At 44.5% G+C, this 24,987-nt stretch overlaps 1 protein-coding gene across 1 annotated transcript; it reads right to left on the minus strand.

Moving 5' to 3' along the window:
- Window positions 1-241: 241 nt before the first annotated feature.
- On the minus strand, window positions 242-24,460 carry LOC121553698 (inorganic pyrophosphatase-like). Its single transcript, XM_041867014.1, has 11 exons — window positions 24,291-24,460; window positions 17,624-17,688; window positions 15,515-15,568; window positions 14,357-14,476; window positions 13,755-13,841; window positions 13,265-13,391; window positions 12,908-13,035; window positions 3,356-3,441; window positions 3,016-3,091; window positions 937-976; window positions 242-595 (listed from the first exon to the last, which is right to left on the minus strand). The coding sequence occupies exons 1-11, from the start codon at window positions 24,442-24,444 to the stop codon at window positions 567-569; spliced, it is 966 nt and encodes a 321-aa protein (XP_041722948.1). The 5' UTR covers window positions 24,445-24,460; the 3' UTR covers window positions 242-566.
- Between the last annotated feature and the right edge of the window lie 527 nt (window positions 24,461-24,987).

Raw genomic sequence — 24,987 nt, forward strand, 5'->3', positions numbered from 1 at the left:
GTGGAATAGAAAATGACCGCTAGATGGCAGTAGAACAAACTCCAAACGTGTGTTTTTCAATATCAGTACACTAGCAAAGTGTAACCAAATCAACCCTCATCTACATAATATGTCAGCTGGGTAACAAGAGTAGAACTTTCTACAAAAGATTGTCAACACAGACCCAAATAAAATATTGAAAGTTGTTAGAAGAAAAAAAAAAATAGGTCGTACATTATCCAACAAAATAATCGTAGACATGTTTTCAACAGAAAAAGCTTTATTAAAGGCGATTGAGATGATCCTGGCATACAGTACATGAGTAGCTATAGGTAGCACCCTACCAGTGCCAGCTGTTGGACAGCACATCTCCAATGAGACCTTTGTTAAATAAATGGGAAAATACATTTCCTAAGACATGATTTCATTACTCTTTTTGTCCTTCCATCTACTCTCATCTTCCGAGTGTGGAGAAGATAGTCTATTGTTTCTCAGTCACACCCACAACCATCGTTAAGTCTATTATCTTCAAATATGCTAGCTAAACAGATTAGACACTTCTGGTCCATTGAGTCTTCATCTCAAAGTTACTTCTCATAGTAGAACCATTTATCCACTGGAAATAGAAAGAAAAAACAAATCACATGATTAGACGTGTCAATTCCATTTCAATTCAGGAAGTAAACTGAAATTCCAATTATCCCCACTGAGGAGAAATGTAATTGGATTCAACTTAACTTACTTCCTGAATAGCAATGGAATTGTCTGTCCTAAAAGAAAATGTGTGTACAACCATGCAATCCTTCCTTATCATTCCAGGTTGGTCATAAAAGTGGGATTTTTACAATACGTCAAATAACCATCTGATAGTCAATGCAGGATCCAATCCATAAATATACAATCACATCAAGGATAATCATTAACAGTGATTAACATTGTGAAATGTAAAAGACTTACCTGAGCAGGGGATAGGATCTTCAGTTCCACAAGGGCTTGTCTAAAAAAAGACCCCCAAAAAATACAAGCAATAATAAATACATAATTGGATGATCTGATTGAGCAAAGTATAAAGATGCATGCCAGACATGTTTGACAACACCAGAGGTATGTACAATTGAAGTCGGAAGTTTACATACACCTTAGCCAAATACATTTAAACTCAGTTTTTCACAATTCCTGACATTTAATCCTAGTAAAAAGTATCTTTCTTAGGTCAGTTAGGATTGAGGTCAGGGCTTTGTGATGGCCACTCCAATACCTTGACTTTGTTGTCCTTAAGCCATTTTGCCACAACTTTGGAAGTATGCTTGGGGTCATTGTCCATTTGGAAGACCCATTTGCGACCAAGCTTTAACTTCCTGACTGATGTCTTGAGATGTTGCTTCAATATATCCACATAATTTTCCTTCCTCATGATGCCATCTATTTTGTGAAGTACACCAGTCCCTCCTGCAGCAAAGCACCCCCACAGTGTGACTGAGAAACAATAGACTATCTTCTCCACACTCGGAAGATGAGAGTAGATGGAAGGACAAAAAGAGTAATGAAATCATGTCTTAAGAAATGTATCAGTGTTAATACTAAATTGTAATTATTTTGCACTATGGCCTATTTATTGCCTTACCTCCATAACTTACTACATTTGACTGTACGTTTTGTTTATTCCATGTAACTCTATATTGTTTTTAAATCACACTGCTTTGCTTTATCTTGGCCAGGTGGCAGTTGTAAATGAGGACTTGTTCTCAACTGGCTTACCTGGTTAAATAAAGGTTAAATAAAAATAATAAAAAATGATGCTGCCACCCCCGTACATCACGGTTGGGATGGTGTTCTTCGGCTTGCAACCCTCTCATTTTCCTCCAAACATAACGATGGTCATTATGGCCAAACAGTTCTATTTTTGTTTCATCAGACCAGAGGACATTTCTCCAAAAAGTACGATCTTTGTCCCCATGTGCAGTTGCAAACCATAGTCTGGCTTTTTTATGGCGGTTTTGGAGCAGTGGCTTCTTCCTTGCTGAGCGGCCTTTCAGGTTATGTCGATATAGGACTCGTTAGACTGTGGATATAGATACTTTTGTACCTGTTTCCTCCAGCATCTTCACAAGGTCCTTTGCTGTTGTTCTGGGATTGATTTGCACTTTTCGCATCAAAGTATGTTCATCTCTAGGAGACAGAACACATCTCCTTCCTGAGCGGTATGACGGCTGCGTGGTCCCATGGTGTTTGTTCTTGCGTACTATTGTTTGTACAGATGAACGTGGTACCTTCAGGCGTTTGGAAATTGCTCCCAAGGATGTACCAGACTTGTGGAGGTCTACAATTTTTTTCCTGAGGTCTTGGCTGATTTCTTTTGATTTTCCTATGATGTCAAGCAAAGAGGCGCTGAGTTTGAAGGTAGGCCTTGAAATACATCCACATGTACACCTCCAATTCACTCAAATGATGTCAATTAGCCTATCAGAAGCTTCTAAAGCCATTACATAATTTTCTGGAATTTTCCAGGCTGTTTAAAGGCACAGTCAACTTAGTGTATGTAAACTTCTGACCCACTGGAATTGTGATACAGTGAATTATAAGTGAAATAAACTGTCTGTAAACAATTGTTGGAAAAATTACTTGTGTCATGCACAAAGTAGATGTCCTAACCGACTTGCCAAAACTATAGTTTGTTAACAAGAAATGTGTGGAGTGATTGAAAAACAAGTTTTAATGACTCCAACCTAAGTGTATGTAAACTTCCGACATTAACTGTATGTGTAGAATGTTACAATCCCTGCAATGCACTTTTAATTGCTAATTTTTTATTTGAAGTACTGACCCCGTCAACAGAAGTGAGTTTCACCCTTGAAATGCACTTTGAATTGCTCGATTTTACTTGAATAGTTACTGACCGCAGTACTGACCGCCGCAGTTAAGAGCAGAGCATATAACGGAGACAGTTCTGAGCTGACCCTGAAGTTCTAAAGGAGACAGTTCTGAGCTGACCCTGAAGTTCTAGAACCTAGTCATGAAGAAACAGGAAGTACTGACCCCGCCTACGACAGCCTTGGCCTCGTCTGTAGAGCAGCAGAAGGGGCTATCTCCCGCCGACACACACGTATTTTTACTGCAGGATGGGAGGAAAACGGTCACATCAGATTCAAACAAGTTCTTGCTTGTTGCTGTATTCAAACAAGTTTGTCAGAAGTCAAATCTAATTTCACAAATTAAGTGGCAGGGTCTACATGTTAGAATTACAGATTGGGCCTTTAAGAATCTTTAAGAATGACTTCACAGTAATGATATTAAAATGATGGGACTGTAACAAACGCCAGTTTTAGAGGTATTGTACTGTACTGTAAGAGGATTGTACATAGTGTTCTCTCCTCACCAGTTGAGTCCTCCAGCATTGGTATTTTCAGAGATAAGTGCCTTCCAGAAGCGATGGGTGCTCTTGATTGTCTCAATGGCAAAGTCCTGACAGGGAAACATACAGACCGAGCAGAGGCTGTTGTCAGGGTAAGGAAACATACAGACCGAGCAGAGGCTGTTGTCAGGGTAAGGAAACATACAGACCGAGCAGAGGCTGTTGTCAGGGTAAGGAAACATACAGTTTGAGGGGGGTTTCCTGGACACAGATTAAGCCTAGTCCCCAACTAAAATGCAAACTCAATGGAGAATCCCAATTGTGAGTGCTTTATAGACCAGGACTAGGCTTAATCTGTGTCCAGGAAACCAACCCTTTGTATTTCTGTATTTTTGCTGAGCCAATCGCTTTAAACCAGGTTCTTACTAGTTACTATTGAACTTCACTGGACACTACACAGGGACATACTATGTTGCAACAGGATAAAACCACCCTGTGGGTCTTGCAACAGAAATGTCAGCACTCTATTTGGCGAATGCAATCTAGCCTGGGTACCACACCGTTTCGGCATTCAACAACGTTGCATTGCTACAAGGCTACGAAGGCATAACAACATGATGGCTAATGCAGAAACAGACTGGCATACAGGCTAAACTGCTATCCATGTATCTACAGTGCCTTCGGAAAGTGTTCAGACCCCTTGCATTTTTCCACATTTTGTTAAGTTACAGCCTTATTCTATAATTGATTAAATTGTTTTTTCCCCCATCAATCTACACACAATACTCCATAACGACAAAGCAAAAACTGTTTTTTTTTATTTTTTTGCCAATTTATTTTAAAAGAAAACCAGATATCACACATTTACATAAGTATTCAGACCCTTTACTCAGTACTTTGTTGAAGCACCTTTGGCAGCGATTACAGCCTTGAGTCTTCTTGGGTATGACACTACAAGCTTGGCACCTGTATTTGGGGAGTTTCTCCCATTCTTCTCTGCAGATCCTCTCAAGCTCTGTCAGGTTGGATGGGGAGCATTGCTGCACAGCTATTTTCAGGTCTCCCCTGAGAAGTTCGATTGGGTTCAAGTCCGGGCTCTGGCTGGGCCACTCAAGGACATTCAGAGACTTGTACCGAAGCCATTCCTGCGTTGTCTTGGATGTGGGCTTAGGGTCGTAATCCTGTTGGAAGGTGAACCTTTGTCCCAGTCTGAGGTCCTGAGCACTCTGGAACAGGTTTTCATCAAGGATCTCTCTGTACATTGCTCCGTTCATCTTTGCCTCGATCCTGACTAGTCTCCCGTCCCTGTCACTGAAAAACATTCCCACAGTATGATGCTCGCACCACCATGCTTCACCGTAGGGATGGTGTCAGGTTTCCTCCAGATGTGACGCATGGCATTCAGGCCAAAGAGTTCAATCTTGGTTTCATCAGACCAGAGAATCTTGTTTCTCATGATCTGAGAGTCTTTAGGTGCCTTTTGGCAAACTCCAAGCGGGCTGTCATGTGCCTTTTACTGAGGAGTGGCTTCCGTCTGGTGACTCTACCATAAAGGCCTGATTGGTGGAGTGCTGCAGAGATGGTTGTCCTTCTGAAAGGTTTTCCCATCTCCACAGAGGAGCTCTGTTAGAGTGACCATCGGGTTCTTGGTCACCTCCCTGACCAAGGCCCTTCTCTCCCGATTGCTCAGTTTGGCTGGGCGGCCAGCTCTAGGAAGAGTCTTGGTGGTTCCAAACTTCTTCCATTTAAGAATGATGGAGGGAACTGTGTTCTTGGGGACCTTCAATGCTGCAGATGTTTTTTGGTACCCTTCCCCAGATCTGTTTCTCCACACAATCCTGTCTCTGAGCTCTACGGACAATTCCTTCGACCTCATGGCTTGGTTTTTGCTCTGACATGCACTGTCAACTGTGGGACCTTATACAGACAGGTGTGTTCCTTTCCAAATCATGTCCAATCAATTGAAATTACCACAGGTGGACTCAAATCAAGTTGTAGAAACATCAAGGATGATCATTGGAAACAGGATGCACCTGAGCTCAATTTCGAGTCTCAGAGCAAAAGGTCTGAATACTTATAATGTTTTTTTTATATATATTGTGTGATGTCACGAGAGGCTGTGTCCTGGAGGGACGTTACATCCCCCTGAGGTGGCTGCAAACCCAGACAGCTATGGCTCCATCTGCTGGTATGGTCGGGAACTCCACCCCTCTATGGCCAATCTTCCCACGCAGCTGAAACAAATGAGGAGCTGATGAGCTGAAGGTTTGGGAAGGGAAGAGACACAGTCTCCAACCTGGGCTCTCTGGAGGACAAGAGTGCTGCACGTCCACTTCCATGAGGAATATAAGGATTTGGAGATACTTACCTTTGGGAAATACTCACCTTTGGATATATGCACCTGTGGAAATACGTGAGAGACATTTGGAAGGACTTTTTGCTGGGTTGGCCACTAGCTGCAACGTGGACTACAGTAAGGCTGGGGAAAAGTTATCTGAGCGAGTGAGAATTATGACTTTGGATGTGGAAGAGACATCCCTGAACTGTTAACCCTTAAAGAGCCACAAGAGAACAGAATTTTGTTATATTTTCGTTAATTTCCCAAGACCTATAATAAAATCCTTGTTTTGTTTGAACCTTGTCTCCTTGCACTACTTGAGCAATCCCGCTGAAAGCTGTGTAGCCTCTCGTGACGTCACAGATGGTGGAGAATACGGGCACGCTCAAGCGTTAATAGTGCATGTCAGAGGAGGATACCGAAGGTTTGATCACCCAGTTTTCCAAGTTGGCCGTAGGCTCCCCGCCGACTGAAATGGAGGACATATTGAAAGCCCTTGTTGCTGGCCAGCAAGCCCAGATGCAAGCAAACGTGGCTCTCTTGGAGGAGCAAAAGAAAGCCAACCTTCTGAAGGCAGAGGAGTTGCAGTTGCAGAGACAGAGGGTGGTCCAAAATACCCGCCCAATAAAGGCAAGTGACTTTATATCTAAGATGGGAGCTACCGATGACATTGAGGCATACCTGCATGCATTTGAGGCCACGGCCACTAGGGAAGCCTGGCCCAAGCAACAGTGGGTTGGTCTGTTAGCCCCCTTTCTAACCGGGGAATCGCTGAATGCTGTCCGGGACCTGGGCCCTGACCAGGTTACTGACTATGATGCCCTGAAGTCTGAGATCCTCAGCAGATATGGACTCACAAAGTTTGGTATGGCCCAGCGCTTTCACAGCTGGACCTTCCAACCAGACCAACCTCCTCGGGCGCAGATGCATGAACTGGTCCGAATCGCAAGGAAATGGCTGGATCCGCAGAGGAATACAGCAGCGGCGGTGGTGGAGGCCGTTGTGGTGGATCGTTACCTACGCGCCCTGCCTTATGAGGCAAAATGGGTCATCAGTCAACAGGCCTTGACCACGGCTGATCTGACCGTGGAAGCTGTGGAAAAGTACCAGGCCACAGCGGAGATGCTGAATGCTTCCCGAAAAGACCCCAGGAGTGCGGCCCCACCACAAATGGGAAGAACCCGTCCCAAAGGACCCCAAGGTCTCGAACCCAGCCACGTCAGGACTTATCCCGGCTCCAGGGGGAGCCAGAAACCCGGCGGGTCCAAGAAGAGTACACCAGGAGGGGGAAACTCGACAGTGTTACCGGTGTGGGGAGATGGGACATATCTCCTGGCAGTGTGGGAAACCAGCCGATGAACCTATGCCCACTGCGGAGTCCTCCAGCTCAGCACCCACACACCGTTTTGCCTCGCTCTTGGGAGTCGTAGATGGCGGCCCAGATCGACCCCCCACCTGCCCGGTAACTGTGAATCACCATGATGTGGAGGCCTTACTGGATTCTGGTAGCCGGGCCACCCTGGTGCGTAAGGATTTGGTGGGCCCAACGTGTCTGACCCCCGGGGAAAGTCCTCCCAGTTTCCTGTGTCCATGGGGACACCAGAGAATACCCCATTACTGAACTTACAATGACCAGCACACGGGGAACCATACACACGACGGCGGGGTGGTTGATTCCCTCCCCGTCCCTGTCCTAATTGGACGAGACTGCCCAGCCTTTTACCCACTCTGGAGAGAGTCTCAGGAGAGGATAACCCGAGTACCGCGGAAACGGAGAGGCAAGACTCATCCTGGGAAGGCTCCGGTGCAATCCTCCGAGTTACTCACTCCCGCCCGGGCTCTGATAGGGATGGCAGGTGCCCAGACCGACACCGAGACTGGTCCGGATACGGGAGAAGAGAACGCAGCCCAGGAAAGCGCTCCGTTCTCCAGTGAAGAAGACGTCCCAGGCACCCAAGAGCTTCCCCCTCTCACAGGCCAGTATGGTACGGCTCAATTACAAGATCCTACTCTTGCAAATGCCTTAAGAAATGTGCAGGTATTAGAAGGTGTAGTGTTAGGTGATAAGACAAACCCTACTTACCCCCATTTCGCAGTAAACCGGGGGTTAGTATATCAGATAGTCAAGAAAAATGATGAAGTGCATGAACAGCTCCTCGTGCCACAGCCCTATCGGGCCACAGTACTCAACCTAGCACACACACACCCGCTAGGGGCCCACTTGGGGGTGGAGAAGACTAAGGAAAGAATCATGCAACGTTTCTTTTGGCCAGGAGTACACAAAGAGATAGAGAACTACTGCCGTAGTTGCCCTGAGTGTCAGCAGGTTGCGCCAAAGCCCACATATAGAAACCCGCTCATTCCCTTGCCCATTATCGAAACGCCTTTTGAGAGGATTGGATTAGACATAGTCGGGCCCTTACCGAAAAGTTCCAGGGGACATCAATACATTCTGGTCATTCTGGACTATGCATCCCGGTACCCGGAGGCCATTCCGCTGAGGAAGGCTACATCCAGACAAATCGCCAAGGAGCTGTTCCGTCTCTCAACTAGTCTGGGAATCCCAAAAGAGATATTGACGGACCAAGGGACTCCATTCATGTCCAGGGTGATGAAAGAACTCTGTGCTTTACTGAAAATCAAACAGCTGAGAACCTCGGTCTACCACCCCCAGACAGATGGCCTAGTCGAACGTTTTAACAAAACACTAAAATCCATGCTGCGGAAAGCGGTAGGGGAAGATGGCGCAACTGGGATCAGCTGTTACCCTACATATTATTTGCGGTGAGAGAGGTACCTCAGTCTTCTACTGGTTTTTCACCCTTTGAGCTCTTGCTTTCCTACAGACCCAGAGGACTGCTCGACATCGCCAAGGAGGCCTGGGAGGAGCAGCCATGCCAACAGCGGACACTGATCGACCATGTCGGGGCTATGAGGGAGAGAATGAAGGCCATCTATCCCATGATGCGGGAACACCTGGAGGCCAGTCAGCGGCAACAGCAAGCCTCCTACAACAGATCTGCTCAACCCAGGGAGTTTAAGCCGGGGGACAGAGTGCTGGTCCTGGTGCCAACCGTTGAGTGTAAATTCCTGGCAACCTGGCAAGGACCATATGAGGTCATTGAACGCATGGGAGAAGTAAACTACAAGGTGAGGCAACCAGATAAAAGAAAAACTGAGCAGATTTATCATGTTAACCTTTTAAAGAAGTGGCACGCCAGAGAGGCGCTGTTCAGCTGTCTACCCCCCACAGAGACCAAGGAACCGGCGCGAGAAGAGGTTCAGCTGGGTCCAAATCTGTCCCCACATCAACGACAGATGGCCCTGGAACTCGTGGAGCAGAACCAGGATGTCTTCTCCTCCCTTCCCGGTCACACAGAGGTGGTCCAACATGAGATCCGCACCATGCCTGGCCGAACGGTAAACCAGCGCCCGTACCGCGTGCCAGAGGCTCGTAAAGTGGTTATACAGAAGGAGGTAAGGAAGATGCGGGAGTTGGGAGTAATCGAAGAGTCCCACAGTGCCTGGGCAAGTCCCATCGTACTAGTTCCCAAGCCAGACGGTTCAGTACGATTTTGTAATGACTATCGAAAGTTGAATGAAGTGTCTGAATTTGATGCATACCCAATGCCTCGTGTCGATGATTTAATAGACTCCTTGGGGCATGCTCGTTTCCTAACCACTCTTGATCTCACAAAGGCTACTGGCAGGTGCCCCTGACCCCGGCGTCTAAGGAGAAGACAGCCTTTGCCACCCCCGGAGGGGCTCTACCAGTATACCCGACTTCCGTTTGGTCTCCACGGGGCACCTGCCACGTTCCAACGCCTGATGGATCGAGTCCTTGCGCCCCCACAAGAGGCACGCAGCGGCTTATTTGGATGATGTTGTTATACAAAGTCCGGATTGGGCCAGCCACATACCCCGGGTACAAGCGGTGCTGGATTCGCTCAGGGAAGCAGGGCTCACGGCAAACCCGAAGAAGTGCAAGCTGGCCTTCAGTGAGACAAACTACCTGGGGTACACCATTGGGCGGGGGTTGGTCAAACCACAGGAAGCCAAACTGCGGGCCATACAGGACTGGCCGCAGCCCATCACCAAGAAGCAAGTAAGGTCATTTTTGGGCCTCGCTGGCTACTATAGACGCTTTATTGCAGATTTTGCTACCATAGCTGCACCGTTGACGGAGCTGACGACCAAACGCCACTCACGAATGGTGAAGTGGAACCCTGCGGCGGAGGCGGCTTTCCTCAACCTGAAGCGAGCACTCTGCTCCAGTCCGATCCTGGTGGCACCAGACTTCAAGAAGGAATTCATTGTCCAAGCGGATGCTTCGAGGTGGGTCTGGGTGCTGTCCTCACCCAGGCACATGACGGTGAAGAACATCCCATTCTCTACCTAAGCAGAAAGTTACTTCCAAGAGAGAAGAACTATTCAACGGTGGAGAAAGAATGTCTGGCTGTAGTCTGGGCCCTGGAGTCCCTTCGGTTCTATCTCCTGGGCCGACGTTTCATGGTGGTATCTGATCACGCCCCTCTGCAGTGGATGGCCAAGAACAAGGAATCAAACAGTAGAGTAACCAGATGGTTTTTGAGCTTGCAACCGTTTAACTTTTCTGTTGTCCACAGGGCTGGCAAGCACCACGGCAATGCGGACGCCCTCTCCCGGCGTGATGCCTTCTTCGCTGCCTTTACCCGACGAGGACGTCGGTCCCGAGGAGGGGGATGTGTGATGTCACGAGAGGCTGTGTCCTGGAGGGACGTTACATCCCCTGAGGTGGCTGCAAACCCAGACAGCTATGGCTCCATCTGCTGGTATGGTCGGGAACTCCACCCCTCTATGGCCAATCTTCCCACGCAGCTGAAACAAATGAGGAGCTGATGAGCTGAAGGTTTGGGAAGGGAAGAGACACAGTCTCCAACCTGGGCTCTCTGGAGGACAAGAGTGCTGCACGTCCACTTCCATGAGGAATATAAGGATTTGGAGATACTTACCTTTGGGAAATACTCACCTTTGGATATATGCACCTGTGGAAATACGTGAGAGACATTTGGAAGGACTTTTTGCTGGGTTGGCCACTAGCTGCAACGTGGACTACAGTAAGGCTGGGGAAAAGTTATCTGAGCGAGTGAGAATTATGACTTTGGATGTGGAAGAGACATCCCTGAACTGTTAACCCTTAAAGAGCCACAAGAGAACAGAATTTTGTTATATTTTCGTTAATTTCCCAAGACCTATAATAAAATCCTTGTTTTGTTTGAACCTTGTCTCCTTGCACTACTTGAGCAATCCCGCTGAAAGCTGTGTAGCCTCTCGTGACGTCACAATATACATTTGAAGAAAAATCTAAAAGCCTGTTTTCGCTTTGTCATTATGTGGTATTGTGTGTAGATTGCTGAGGTCTGAATACTTTCTGAAGGCACTGTAGATTGAAAAAGTTGCTTTAGATGATGAGGGTGAATGTGGTACAAAGTAGATACAGTGAGGGAAAAAAAGTATTTGATCCCCTGCTGATTTTGTACGTTTGCCCATTGACAAAGACATGATCAGTCTATAATTTTAATGGTAGGTTTATTTGAACAGTGAGAGACAGAATAACAACAACAAAATCCAGAAAAACGCATGTCAAAAATGTTATAAATTGATTTGCATTTTAATGAGGAAAATAAGTATTAGACCCCTCTGCAAAACATGACTTAGTACTTGGTGGCAAAACCCTTGTTGGCAATCACAGAGGTCAGATGTTTCTTGTAGTTGGCCACCAGGTTTTGGCCACCAGGTTTGCACACATCTCAGGAGGGATTTCGTCCCACTCCTCTTTGCAGATCTTCTCCAAGTCATTAAGGTTGAGGCTGAAGTTTGGCAACTTGAACCTTCAGCTCCCTCCACAGATTTTCTATGGGATTAAGGTCTGGAGACTGGCTAGGCCACTCCAGGACCTTAATGTGCTTCTTGAGCCACTCCTTTGTTGCCTTGGCCGTGTGTTTTGGGTCATTGTCATGCTGGAATACCCATCCACGATCCATTTTCAATGCCCTGGCAGAGGGAAGGAGGTTCTCACCCAAGATTTGACGGTACATGGCCCCGTCCATCGTCCCTTTGATGCGGTGAAGTTGTCCTGTCCCCTTAGCAGAAAAACACCCCCAAAGCATAATGTTTCCGCCTCCATGTTTGACGGTGGGGATGGTGTTCTTGGGGTCATAGGCAGCATTCCTCCTCCTCCAAACACGGCGAGTTGAGTTGATGCCAAAGAGCTCGATTTTGGTCTCATCTGACCACAACACTTTCACCCAGTTCTCCTCTGAATCATTCAGATGTTCATTGGCAAACTTCAGACGGCCCTGTATAAGTGCTTTCTTGAGCAGGGGGACCTTGCGGGCGCTGCAGGATTTCAGTGTGTTACCAATTGTTTTCTTGGTGACTATGGTCCCAGCTGCCTTGAGATCAATGACAAGATCCTCCCGTGTAGTTCTGGGCTGATTCCTCACCGTTCTCATGATCATTGCAACTCTACGAGGTGAGATCTTGCATGGAGCCCCAGACCAAGGGAGATTTACAGTTCTTTTGTGTTTCTTCCATTTGTGAATAATCGCACCAACTGTTGTCACCTTCTCACCAAGCTGCTTGGCGATGGTCTTGTAGCCCATTCCAGCCTTGTGTAGGTCCTTAATCTTGTCCCTGACATCCTTGGAGAGCTCTTTGGTCTTAGCCATGGTGGAGAGTTTGGAATCTGATTGATTGATTGCTTCTGTGGACAGGTGTCTTTTATACAGGTAACAAACTGAGATTAGGAGCACTCCCTTTAAGAGTGTGCTCCTAATCTCAGCTCGTTACCTGTATAAAAGACACCTGGGAGCCAGAAGTCTTTCTGATTGAGAGGGGGTCAAATACTAATTTCCCTCATTAAAATGCAAATCAATTTATAACATTTTTGACATGTGTTTTTCTGGATTTTTTGTTGTTATTCTGTCTCTCACTGTTCAAATAAACCTACTATTAAAATTATAGACTGATAATTTCTTTGTCAGTGGGCATACGTACAAAATCAGCAGGGGATCAAATACTTTTTTCCCTCACTGTAGAATTAAATAATATCTTGATGATAAGGGTGGATGAAGATACTGGAACACGAGGCTGTGGCAATACCTTGCCTAATGCTACATAAACAGGAGATGGGCCACTCTGGCTCGGACAAGGCTCACACAACACAAACTTCTGTGTATGGGGTACAAGATGGATACCTTGTCTTTGAACTGTCCGTTGAAGGCGAACTGGTTCTCTGGTTTCCCGTCTGGTACCTTGTACCTCCTGAACCAGTCCACTGTGGCCTCCAAGTAACCTGGCTTCAGTCTCTGGATGTCACCGATGTCTGAGGTACACAGGATAAGGAGGGGGGATGACTGTGGCAATAGGAATAGACACACACACCCACACACTTGGGAAAACAATTGTTCAATCATTGCATTCTTCACTTGAGCAATCATATTCCAGTACTACTACATGCAGTGACTGGGCCAATGGGCAGTATTAAGGATTGGCCTGTTATACTGTATTAGGGATTCTCAGTTTAGCCCACATCTAGCTCCTCCGGTGCTTACTGTTCAGGTCCTTAGCTTCAGGGTCCTCCACGTTGATGGCCATGACTTTCCAGTCCGTCTCCCCTTCGTCGATCATGGCTAAAACCCCCAGTACCTTCACCTTGATCACTTCACCACGCGAACACACCTGGAGAGGAGACAGGGATGTGATCAGTACAACACAGAAAACGTATTGGTATGGGGATAGGTCAATTTCAATGATATTATGTCAAAAAACAGATCACATGTCTGAGGAAAGTTAATTTCATCACACAACCACACAAAATGAAGCTCACACCACAAATTCACTACAGACAGCTGATGTAGTAACAAAATCTGCCTAATTGTTACCAACATACTTTTCAAAATTGGACACTTTGCTTAGGTGAAAGAAAGCTGCTCTGAATGACACCAGAAGCATGTAAGAATGTCAGACAGTGGATGGAAGAAACAAGATCTTAAAACAGCTCTAAATGTTTAATGGTTAGAGGATTAAGAACAAGTGCTGTACCTTGGTACCGATTTCACAGACGTCAATGGGGTCATTGTCACCACAGCAGCCAGTGTCTCCATCTTTGTGCCCGGGGTCCTCCCAAGTCTATCAAGAAAGAGAAATATCACTGTCAAAAAAAGATTGAGATACTTAGTTCATATCACCACAGAGAACTAGGCAATCAATGCCAACTCAATTCTAGGTGATCAATGAGTTGAGATGGACATGGATAGCGTAGTCTGCATTGTCAGACCACATGTAGCTTAGTACCAGGTTAGTGACTGTCTGGTAACAGGTTAGTGACTGTCTGGTGGCAGGTTAGTGACTGTCTGGTGGCAGGTTAGTGACTGTCTGGTGGCAGGTTAGTGACTGTCTGGTGGCAGGTTAGTGACTGTCTGGTGGCAGGTTAGTGACTGTCTGGTGGCAGGTTAGTGACTGTCTGGTGGCAGGTTAGTGACTGTCTGGTGGCAGGTTAGTGACTGTCTGGTGGCAGGTTAGTGACTGTCTGGTGGCAGGTTAGTGACTGTCTGGTGGCAGGTTAGTGACTGTCTGGTGGCAGGTTAGTGAATGTCTGGTGGCAGGTTAGTGAATGTCTGGTGGCAGGTTAGTGACTGTCTGACCTGAGGTATTGCGCCATAGTTCCAGATGTAGCCTTTGTGGGGGAAAACATTGGCGACGTAACGCAGGTTCCCCTTCTTCACATCCTGCTTGATCGGGTTCAGGGGGTCTTTGGTCGCAATCTGGAAGTAGAAAAGCCAAACATTATTGAATGTGCTTTCAACGTCTTGAAAAACGATCTGGTCCTAATTGCCACACGTACTCTTAAATCTCCACCTGGCACAGCCAGAAGAGGACTGGCCACCCCTCTGAGCCTGGTTCCTCTCTAGGTTTCTTCCCAGGTTCCTGCCTTCTAGGGAGTTTTTGTAGCCACTATGCTACTGCATCTGAATTGCTTGCTCTTTGGGGTTTTAGGCTGGGTATCTGTAAATAACTTTCTTACAGCTGATGTAAAAAGGTCTTTATAAAATACATTTGATGAATTATTTTGCTTACCTCTCTTGACTAGCCAGGGGCCAGTTTCCCAGACACAGATTAAGCCTAGTCCACGATTTTTCAAATGCATGCTCAATAGAGAACCTCTATTGAAATAGCTTTTTAGTTACCGGACAAGGCCTAATCTGTGTCCGGGAAACTGGCCCTAGGTCGTTATCGTAAAAGCCAGACTAATCTGGCTAAATAAAGGTTGAGTTGTTCTGATATGTGACAAATGGATACAGGTAAGTAGGTTTGCATTGTTATATTAGGCTTATGGACTAAGACCTGGTATATTACTGTAAAGGTAAAGTTAGCAGGAAGAGGATCTTCACTAGGCTAGAGCACAATGTACACAGCAGGGTTGGGCTCAATTCGAATTGAAGGGAGTCAAATCAGGAAGTAAACTAAAATTCTAATTCAATCGAAAAAAGGGCATTTATTTTCAATGACTTCTCAATAAACTGAAAAGTAGAAGCTATTTATTTATTTCAAAAGTTTTAAAAAAATGTCTGCATTTTAAATTCAAATCACTTCCTGAATTGACTGCCTTCAATTCGAATTGAGCCCAACCCTGGTATCCACCACAATATTGTTTCTGCACCCTGCACATCAGGGACCACAATGGAAATACGCCACTGACTTTGTGCTATCCCGGTCACGTTTTTAACATAAATGTACTGTGTATTTTTTACAAACTGGCTCATAAAATCAATCGATCAATCAATCAATCAAGGTGAACCTACCTCCATCTTTGAGTTTGTCCACCTTGGTACTTCAACAACCACGTGGAAAATGTTCTGAAAGAGAAGAGAGCAATGAATCATACTGCTTTTTTTGTGTGCCTGTGTCACATACACTACATCTCATTCCAAAATCATGGACATGAATATGGAGTTGGTCCCCCCTATGCTGCTAAAACAGCCTCCACTCTTCTGGGAAGGCTTTCCACTAGATGTTGGAACATTGCTGCGGGGACTTGCTTCCATTCAGCCACAAGAGCATTAGTGAGGTCGGGCACCAATGTTGGGCGATTAGGCCTGGCTCACAGTCGGCGTTCCAATTCATCCCATAGGTGTTTGATTGGGTTGAGGTCAGGGCTCTGCGTAGGCCAGTCAAGTTCTTCCACACTGATCTCGACAAACCATTTCTGTATGGATCTCGCTTTGTGCACGGGGGCATTGTCATGCTGAAACAGGAAAGGGCCTTCCCCAAATTGTTGCCACAAAGTTGGAAGCACAGAATCGTCTATAATTTCACTGTATGCTGTAGCGTTAAGATTTGGCGTTAAGCGTTAAGACTGGTTACAATGCAAATAGTCCGGGTAGCCATTTGATTAGCTGTTCAGGAGTCTAATGGCTTGGGGGTAGAAGCTGTTAAGAAGCCTTTTGAACCTAGACTTGCCGCTCCAGTACCGCTTGCCGTGCGGTAGCAGAGAGAACAGTCTATGACTAGGGTGGCTGGAGTCTTTGACCATTTTTAGGGCCTTCCTCTGACACCGCCTGGTATAGAGGTCCTGGATGGCAGGAAGCTTGGCCCCAGTGATGTACTGGGCCGTACGCACTACCCTCTGTAGTGCCTTGCGGTCGGAGGCCGAGCAGTTGCCATACCAGGTAGTGATGCAACCAGTCAGGATGCTCTCGATGGTGCAGCTGTAGACATTTTTGAGGATCTGAGGACCCATGCCAAATTTTTTCAGTCTCCTGAGGGGGAATAGGCTTTGTCGTGCCCTCTTCACGACTGTCTTAGTGTGTTTGGACCATGATAGTTTGTTGGTGATGTGGACAGCAAGGAACTTGAAGCTCTCAACCTGCTCCACTACAGCCCTGTTGATGAGAATGGGGGCGTGCTCGGTTCTCTTCTTTTTCCTGTAGTCCACAATCATCTCCTTTGTCATGTCCAATGGCAGTGAGGTTTACACCACTCCAGCCGACGCTTGACATTGCGCATGGTGATCTTAGGCTTGTGTGCGGCTGCTCGGCCATGGAAACCCATTTCATGAAGCTCCAAACGAACAGTTCTTGTGCTGACTTTGCTTCCAGAGGCAGTTTGGAACTCAGTAGTGAGTGTTGCAACCTAGGACAGACGATTTTTACGCGCTTCAATACTCGGCGGTCCCGTTCTGTGAGCTTGTGTGGCCTACCACTTCGTGCCTGAGCCGTTGTTGCGCCACTTCACAATAACAGCACTTAGAGTTGACCAGGGCAGCTCTAGCAGGGCAGAAATTTGACGAACTGACTTGTTGGAAAGGTGACATCCTATGACAGTGCCACATTGAAAGTCATTGAGCTCTTCGGTAAGGCCATTCTATAGCAAAATGTTTGTCTACGGAGATTGCATGGCTGTGTGCTTGATTTTATACACCTGTCAGCAACGGGTGTGGCTGAAATAGCCAAATCCACTAATTTGAAGGGGTGTCCACATACCTTTCTATATATAGTGTATCATAATATTAATATACCCAGGTATAATTTATTTATGACTATGGATGAGTTGGAGGAAACTAAAGGCCATCCAACTGGGATATATTATTCCAGAGAGATAAGATACCAGGAAATCCAGAATTACTGCCCAATGATTGAAGAGTTTAGTGTTGGAGGGGTAAAGACCATTGCTTTGACAAACGGACTATGACCTTGCTAGTGCTACTCCTACTCTCCCACACAATACAATTTTTTGGCTAACAATAATACATTAAAGCTATTCCGACCACAAGGTTTCACCATGGAGTCAAAAGTTAGACTAAGTGGGTGTCTTTCTATAAAGAAACAGTTGAATAGATATCCCATCTACATTCAGTGTGTGTGTTATTGTGTAATTGGGTGTTGTAGCAGGATAAAGGTGATATACTTTACCTGGCTCTCATCAGCGTACATAGGTATGTCATGGAATGGGGAGACATACTTTCCATCAGCATTTTCTACAGAGAACAGACAATAACATACGAGTAAATTAATCCATATGAATTCAATCACTTTGAGAGCATCCCTTTTGATTTAAACAAACTTTCCATACGTTTGCCCATAGAAGAAGTGGTCTGAAAGTGACTTTTTGGATCTGAATGCCAAAACATTCAGGAGATAGAGGTGCTCAAAGTTGACCCATTTTGCATACCACACCAGAGTACATTCATGTCTTTATCACTCGAAAAGATAAACGGTTGAGATTGATATAATTGAAAAGCTTACAAACAGGGTTGTCAAACTATTTCCTAATTACTTAAAAAATACAGAAATCACTCCGCCGTTTCCTGGTTGCAAAAATTCATATAGTTTGCCTAATTTCAGTTTATCTGAAAAAACAAGCAATGTAGAGAATCATTGTACCATCTAAACAGCTGTGAAATATATTTTCAATAATCAAAAATATTGTATTTTTAGCTGTTTGAAGCGAGTGTGCAAAACCGAAAGTAAAAGATGCAAAAATGAAACTTAATAACGGGAAGCATAGAAATACTGCACATAGAACAGAACTAGCGTAAGTGTACCGATTAAGCCCACCAAAATCTTAGTTTAGACATTTAATGTAAACAACCCTAATATTCATAATATTCATTACATGTAGATTAAATGAAATATAAATCTCTCGTGAAGTTTTATGACTTTACTTACGAAAATGTTTTATGTGAGAGAAAAATATTTGATCAAATATGTGAAAAGTCCAGGCTGGGCTTAATGGGTAGCGAATGTACCCTTTAAACCCATGGGGGGTTCCAAATAAGCCTACCTCTTAAATAATCAATTTTTATTCATTTCCAACTGTTAAAAACATACTGACATTTCTTATGTAAGCTAATCTCCCCTAAAGTTATTAAAATCAATTGATCATTACCATTTATCATGAAAGTTGCATTCATTAATTGTTTTGCACCGACTCTCTTGCACTGGCTCTATGTACACGCACTAGACTCTACCCCAGCAGTTCCTAAACTAGGGGTCGCGACCTGATAGGAAAATGGGGTCGTGGGAGAATTTCCAATTTCCAAAAATAATAATAAATATACACACACACATACATACTAAACAAAAATATAAACGCAACATGCAACAATTTCAAAGACTTTACTGAGTTACAATTCATATAAGGAAATCAGTCAACTGAAATAAATTCATTAGGCCCAAATCTATGGATTTCACATGAATGGAATACAAATATGCATCTGTTGGTCACAGATTCCTTTAAAAAAATTAAAAAGTAGGGGCATGGCTCAGAAAACCAGTCAGTATCTGGTGTGACCACCATTTGCCTCATGCAGCGTGACATATCTCCTTCGCATAGAGTTGATCAGGCTGTTGATTGTGGTCTGTGAAATTTTGTCTCACTCTTCAATGGCTGTGTGAAGTTGCTGGATATTGGCGGTAACTGGAACACATTGTCGTACACGTCGATCCAGAGCATCCCAAACATGCTCAATGGGTGACATGGCTGGTGAGTATGCAGGCCATTATCATGCTGAAACATGAGGTGATGGTGGCGGTTGAATGGCACGACAATGGGCCTCAGGATCTCGTCATGGTATATCTGTGCATTCAAATTCCCATTGATAAAATGCAATTGTGTTCGTTGTCCGTAGCTTATGCCTGCCCACACCATAACCCCACCGCCACCATGGGGCATTCTGTTCACAACATTGACATCAGCAAACCGCTCGTCCATACGATGCCATACACGCTGTCTGCCATCTACCTGGTACAGTTGAAACTGGGATTCATCTGTGAAAAGCACACTTCTCCAGCATGTCAATGGCCACTGAAGGTGAGCATTTGCCCACTGAATTAGGTTTCAACGCCGAACTGCAGTCAGGTCAAGACCCTGGTGAGGACCACGAGCACGCAGATGTGCTTCCCTGAGATGGTTTCTGACAGTTTTTGCAGATATTCTTCAGTTGTGCAAACCCAAGGTTTCATCAGCTGTCCTGGTGGCTGGTCTCAGACGATACCGCAGTTGAATAATCCGGATGTGGAGGTCCTGGGCTGGCATGGTTACACGTGGTCTGCGGTTGTGAGGCCGGTTGGACGAACTGCCAAATTCTCTAAAACGACGTTGGAGGCGGCTTATGGTAGAGAAATTAACATTCAATTCTCTGGCAACAGCTCTGGTGGACATTCCTGCAGTCAGCATGACAATTGCACGCTCCCTCAAAACTTCAGACATCTGTGGCATTGTGTTGTGTGACAAAACTGCACATTTCAGAGTGGCCTTTTATTGTCCCCCGCACAAGGTGCACCTGTGTAATGAGCATGCTGTTTAATCAGCTTCTTGATATGCCACACCTGTCAGGTGGATGGATTATCTTGGTAAGGAAAGAAATGCTCACTAACAGGGATGTAAATACATTTGTGCACAACATTTGAGAGACATTTCTAGGATATTTTATTTCAGCTCATGAAGATGTAACTTTTTGGGCGACCCGACCAAATTCACATAGAAATGTAAGTTATAGATCTGTCATTCTCATTGAAAGCAATTCTAAGAAGTGTTAGATATGTTCTATGTGCTCTATTTCTATACGTCAGTTCTTACTTTTACTTTCGGTTTTGTACACCAGCTTCAAACAGCTGAAAATACAATATTTTTGATAATGGAAAATATATTTCACAGCAGTTCAGATGGTACAATGATTCTCTACACTATACTTGCTTGTTTTGTCACAAACTGAAACCATTAGAATTTTAGCAACTAGGAAATGGCATCACGATTTCTGAATAGTGCATCTTTAAATTAAATTGAAATTTTAACTTCTAATTACTACCACAAAGATGGCCGCCGGTCCACCCACCGTCGAATGTCAACTTAAATGGTCATGTCTCTTCTATTATCAATAGTTCTATAATTTCAACAGGTTTCCTATGGGGGATTGACAGTATAATTTAAAACAGATATTCCCATTCAAGCCAACATTCTCTGATGTGTGGACCTCCAACCATCTTTGTGGAAATGTAATATTTTCCAATTTTAGTACATTTAAAATCGGCCAAAACATGACCCCCACCCTGTATTCAAGAACATGTTCTGTCTCAACCGATGGCGGACAAAACATAAAAACCTCAGATAATATAAAAGCAAAGGTATAAGCTACAACATATGCAAATATGAAACAAATCTGAGTTTACACGTTTTTAAATGATTGACGTAATAAAAACTTTTTTTCAAGAAATTATAAAAACTTTTTGACAACCCTGCTTGTAAGCTTTTAAATTATATCAATCTCAACTGTTTATTTTTTTTCCAGTGATGAAGACATGAATGTCACATGGTATGGTGGGGTATGTAAAATAGGTCAATTTTGAGCACCTTGATCTCTTGAATGATTTAGCATTCAGGTCCAAAAAGTCACTCTCTGAGAACTTCTACAATGGGCAAATATGTATGGAAGGTTTCATTCAAATCAAAAAGGGGTGCTGTCAACAAGTGATGGAATTCAAATTGATTTAAATAAATAAAATAAATAAATTGGTCATTTAGCAGACGCTCTTATCCAGAGCGACTTACAGGAGCAATTAGGGTTAAGTGCCTTGCTCAAGGGCACATCAACAGGTTTTTCACCTAGTCGGCTCGGGGATTAGAACCAGCGACCTTTCGGTTACTGGCACAACGCTCTTAACCACTAAGCTACCTGCCGCCCCATATTTACCCATATGGTCATGAGAATTGGTGAACATGAGTGACCTTTAACTTCAGTGTGTGTGTTAGCTTGGGTATCCCAAAATTGATCACAAACATTTTGAAGCTAAGCCATTTGCTCGTTCTCTGCTGCGCAGTACGGTCATATCTGACTAAGATCATAACATGTTGTCAGAAGCGCTTCAACCCTAAAACAGGAGAGATTATTTCACAGAAAATAATGTTCCTTGAGTTGTCGGAGTATAGATTGACTAAAAGTAACTAACAGCTCACTGCTCTCTCATTGAGCAGAGCAGCCCAAGCGGAGCAGTTGCTATGGATACTCACTGAGTCAGAGCTGCCTTGACCAGAGTGCATGCAGGGCCGGGCTTTACATTTGCCAGAAGCAATCGGGCCTGGGTAGGGCTCTGGCTTAAAATGTGTGTCCGTGAAGGCCTCTAGTGTGTGTGTGTGTGTGTGTGTGTGTGTGTGTGTGTGTGTGTGTGTGTGTGTGTGTGTGTGTGTGTGTGTGTGTGTGTGTGTGTGTGTGTGTGTGTGTGTGTGTGTGTGTAAATGTAATCAACCTCTCTTGCACATTAATAACACTTATTCATGATCACAAAGGCTGCACTGTATGCAACAAATATGAAAAACTGCTGAATCACATTCAATATGAACAATCAAACATTCAGGCTAACTGGTTAGATGAGAAACACCTTTGACAGGTCTTGAAGCCTAATCTTAGAAACTGGGCGTAACCCACACATAGTTTATAAGCTGCATTATCTAAGTTGCTGGTGTGGTAGCCCTTTCAATAGATGGTAATGTTAAACATATACAGTCTATTCACGAAGCTGTCTGCCGCCCAAGGGCAATGGCCCGACTCTCCAAGCTGCCCAAATGCTCTGTCTAAAAGTCGATAAGCCTCGCTTGCGATATGGTTTTTGGAAACCTTTGGAACATAACTTTCATATTGACAAAAAATATATATTTTTTAAACTAATGGTTAAATAACTACACACCTTTATAGGGTTAGGGTTTCCAAACAGACATATTTCCATGTTACAGTGCTTGTTTACAGAAGAGAGGTGACTACCTGTTCTAATTAGCGTCTCTGAACACCTGTGAGTACAGTAATGGAAGAAGAATGCCAGAATAGTGTTGTAACTGAACAATACTGTTTACTACAACTGTGTTAAAAACATTTAAAACAGGGTACAGTAAGTGTATATTTTGCGTTTGTGAAATTATTTTGATGTGAAAGTAGAGGGCTTTATGTTTCCAAAACCGTATCACAAGCATTATTAACGTTTCTAAATGTTAAAACAGAGGGTTGGAGTTGTAGTTAGCATGGAGCCAGCTTAGCCCAAGATGTACTCTTAAGGAGTCTATACCATTTTTAATAACATAAAGTAAAGGACTTTATGTTATTTTCTGATGTAGATTGGCTCTGGCAGTCCAAAAATCCATCTAAACGTGAATCGATTCTCAATTGCGATAGAAAACATAAAGCCCTTTCCCTTCATATCACATCAAAATAATTTCACAAATGCTAAAACTACACTTATTGTACACTGTTTTAACCGGCTATCACAGTTGCAGCAGACAGTATTTTCCAGTGACAACACGTTTCTGGCGGCCTTATTACTTTAGGCTACAGCTACACACAGCTGTTCGGAGACGTAGATAGCTAATTAGCACAGGTGGTCCCTCTGTCTCCCATCAACACGCGCTGTAACAGATATGGCCATGTGGGAACACTAACTCTATAACAAGGTGTGTATCGGCCTCCCGAGTGGCGCAGCGGTCTAAGGCACTGCATCGCAGTGTAGCGGCGTCACTACAGCCTGGGGTTCGATCTGTGTCATTACCGGCCGTGACCGGGAGTCCCATAGGGCGGCGCACAATTGGCCCAGTGTCGTCCGGGTTAGGGGAGGGTTTGGTCTGGGTTATTTACTTGGCTCATTGTGCTCTAGCGACTCCTTGTGGCGGGCCGGAAACCTGCAGGCTGACTTCAGTCATCAGTTGAACAGTGTTTCCTCTGACACATTGGTGCAGCTGGCTTCCGGGTTAAGCGAGCGGGTCATGTTTCGGAGGACGCATGACTCGACCTTCGCCTCTCCCAAGCCCGTTGGGGAGTTGGAGCGATGAGACAAGATCGTAATCACAAAATTGTGGGTAAAAATTACACCATTTTTTACAATTCTAATAAATAATAATAATAATAATAATAATAATAATAATAATAATAAATAAATAAATAAATAAATAACATACTGCAAGCGATGCGTGTTAATGTTCAGACCAAGTGTCAGGGCTCTTAACAAAACTCCCCGTACAGAAGATGCCTTCGTCCAATGACTTATGTGTAATGTATGGAACAGAGGGCTCTGAGCCAGCTGTGGTCGATACATTCAGCTGAGAACCCAAGACGGGGAAGATGAAAGCCTCTGAGCCTCTGGCCTTGGGCCCCCTTGGGTTCTCGAGAGCTACTGGTGTGGTATCCCAACAATACTAGCTTATATCAGAAATACCACAATTACAGAATTAACCTAATATACACTAAACATAGGAATTAATTGGATCCAAGTCAAATTCACGTCCAGCAAATTCAATAGAAGCATTTGTCAACCAACCGGCAAAACTGGTCCATTCAATTACTAGTTTGTCTGCTCAAATCAATCAATGTGGAGCAAAGTCCAAGCGATGTTACACGCCTATAATTATAAATCCACGATGCTAGGTGACACTATGTGTGAAATCTACCTACACTTGAACGTGACATTAGATAGGAGTATGAAGGCAAGGAATAAAAGTGACACGTGGGAGGTTGGGGCCGGCCCCAGTAGCAAACCGGCAAATCCACGGACACGATTATAGCAAGCTAATAGCCTAAACTAAAAAGTGAACCATACTTACTGAAAAACAAACGATAGCTCATTGTATTGGGGTTCCCCCTCTCTTCGACTGTGAAGCTCATGTTTAATCTGTGTTGGTTTCTTGCTGCGGTGATGGCTAGTGCACTTTGAGTGTTCAAAAGAAGTCCACCCAGAACTACACTGCACATGCGCATTTCTAGGCAGAGAGCTTGGTAAGTGTGCAGCAACTGCGCATAACGAATAATCATAGCGCGTTGAAGATTACGTAGGCATACTGATGCTGTGTGCAGTTAATTCTGAGTGTGTCAGTGCTTTTGCAAACCAGCTGAATATAAGGCAGGTCTCCAAACCAATCTACTGTACATTTTCTTGAATATGGGAAATATCATGATATTAATCCACTAAAACGATGTCCTGCCATAAATCATAAATCCTGCTATAGTTTGTTAGAGTAGATCACATGCTACATGTAAACGGTAAAGCAAAATATCCCTCAACATACATAAAAGAAAACAAAACAAACAATTATGTTTTCCCCCTAAACACGTGAGGTGGTCTCTTCCATTAGCCCTTAGTTATTATTCCAAAGACAGTACAGTATGGTTTGAAGCAGAGATCTATATATAATGACAAGATGCTCATGTCGCCGCCCTAACGATGGGAGTCGTTGTCGTAATGTAAAAAATAGGTCGTTGTCCGGGCAGGCGACAAGTTTAGGTCTGCTTAAGCCCAGAAAC

This window comes from Coregonus clupeaformis, chromosome 37 (genome assembly GCF_020615455.1).
Source record: "Coregonus clupeaformis isolate EN_2021a chromosome 37, ASM2061545v1, whole genome shotgun sequence".
NCBI lineage: Eukaryota > Metazoa > Chordata > Actinopteri > Salmoniformes > Salmonidae > Coregonus > Coregonus clupeaformis.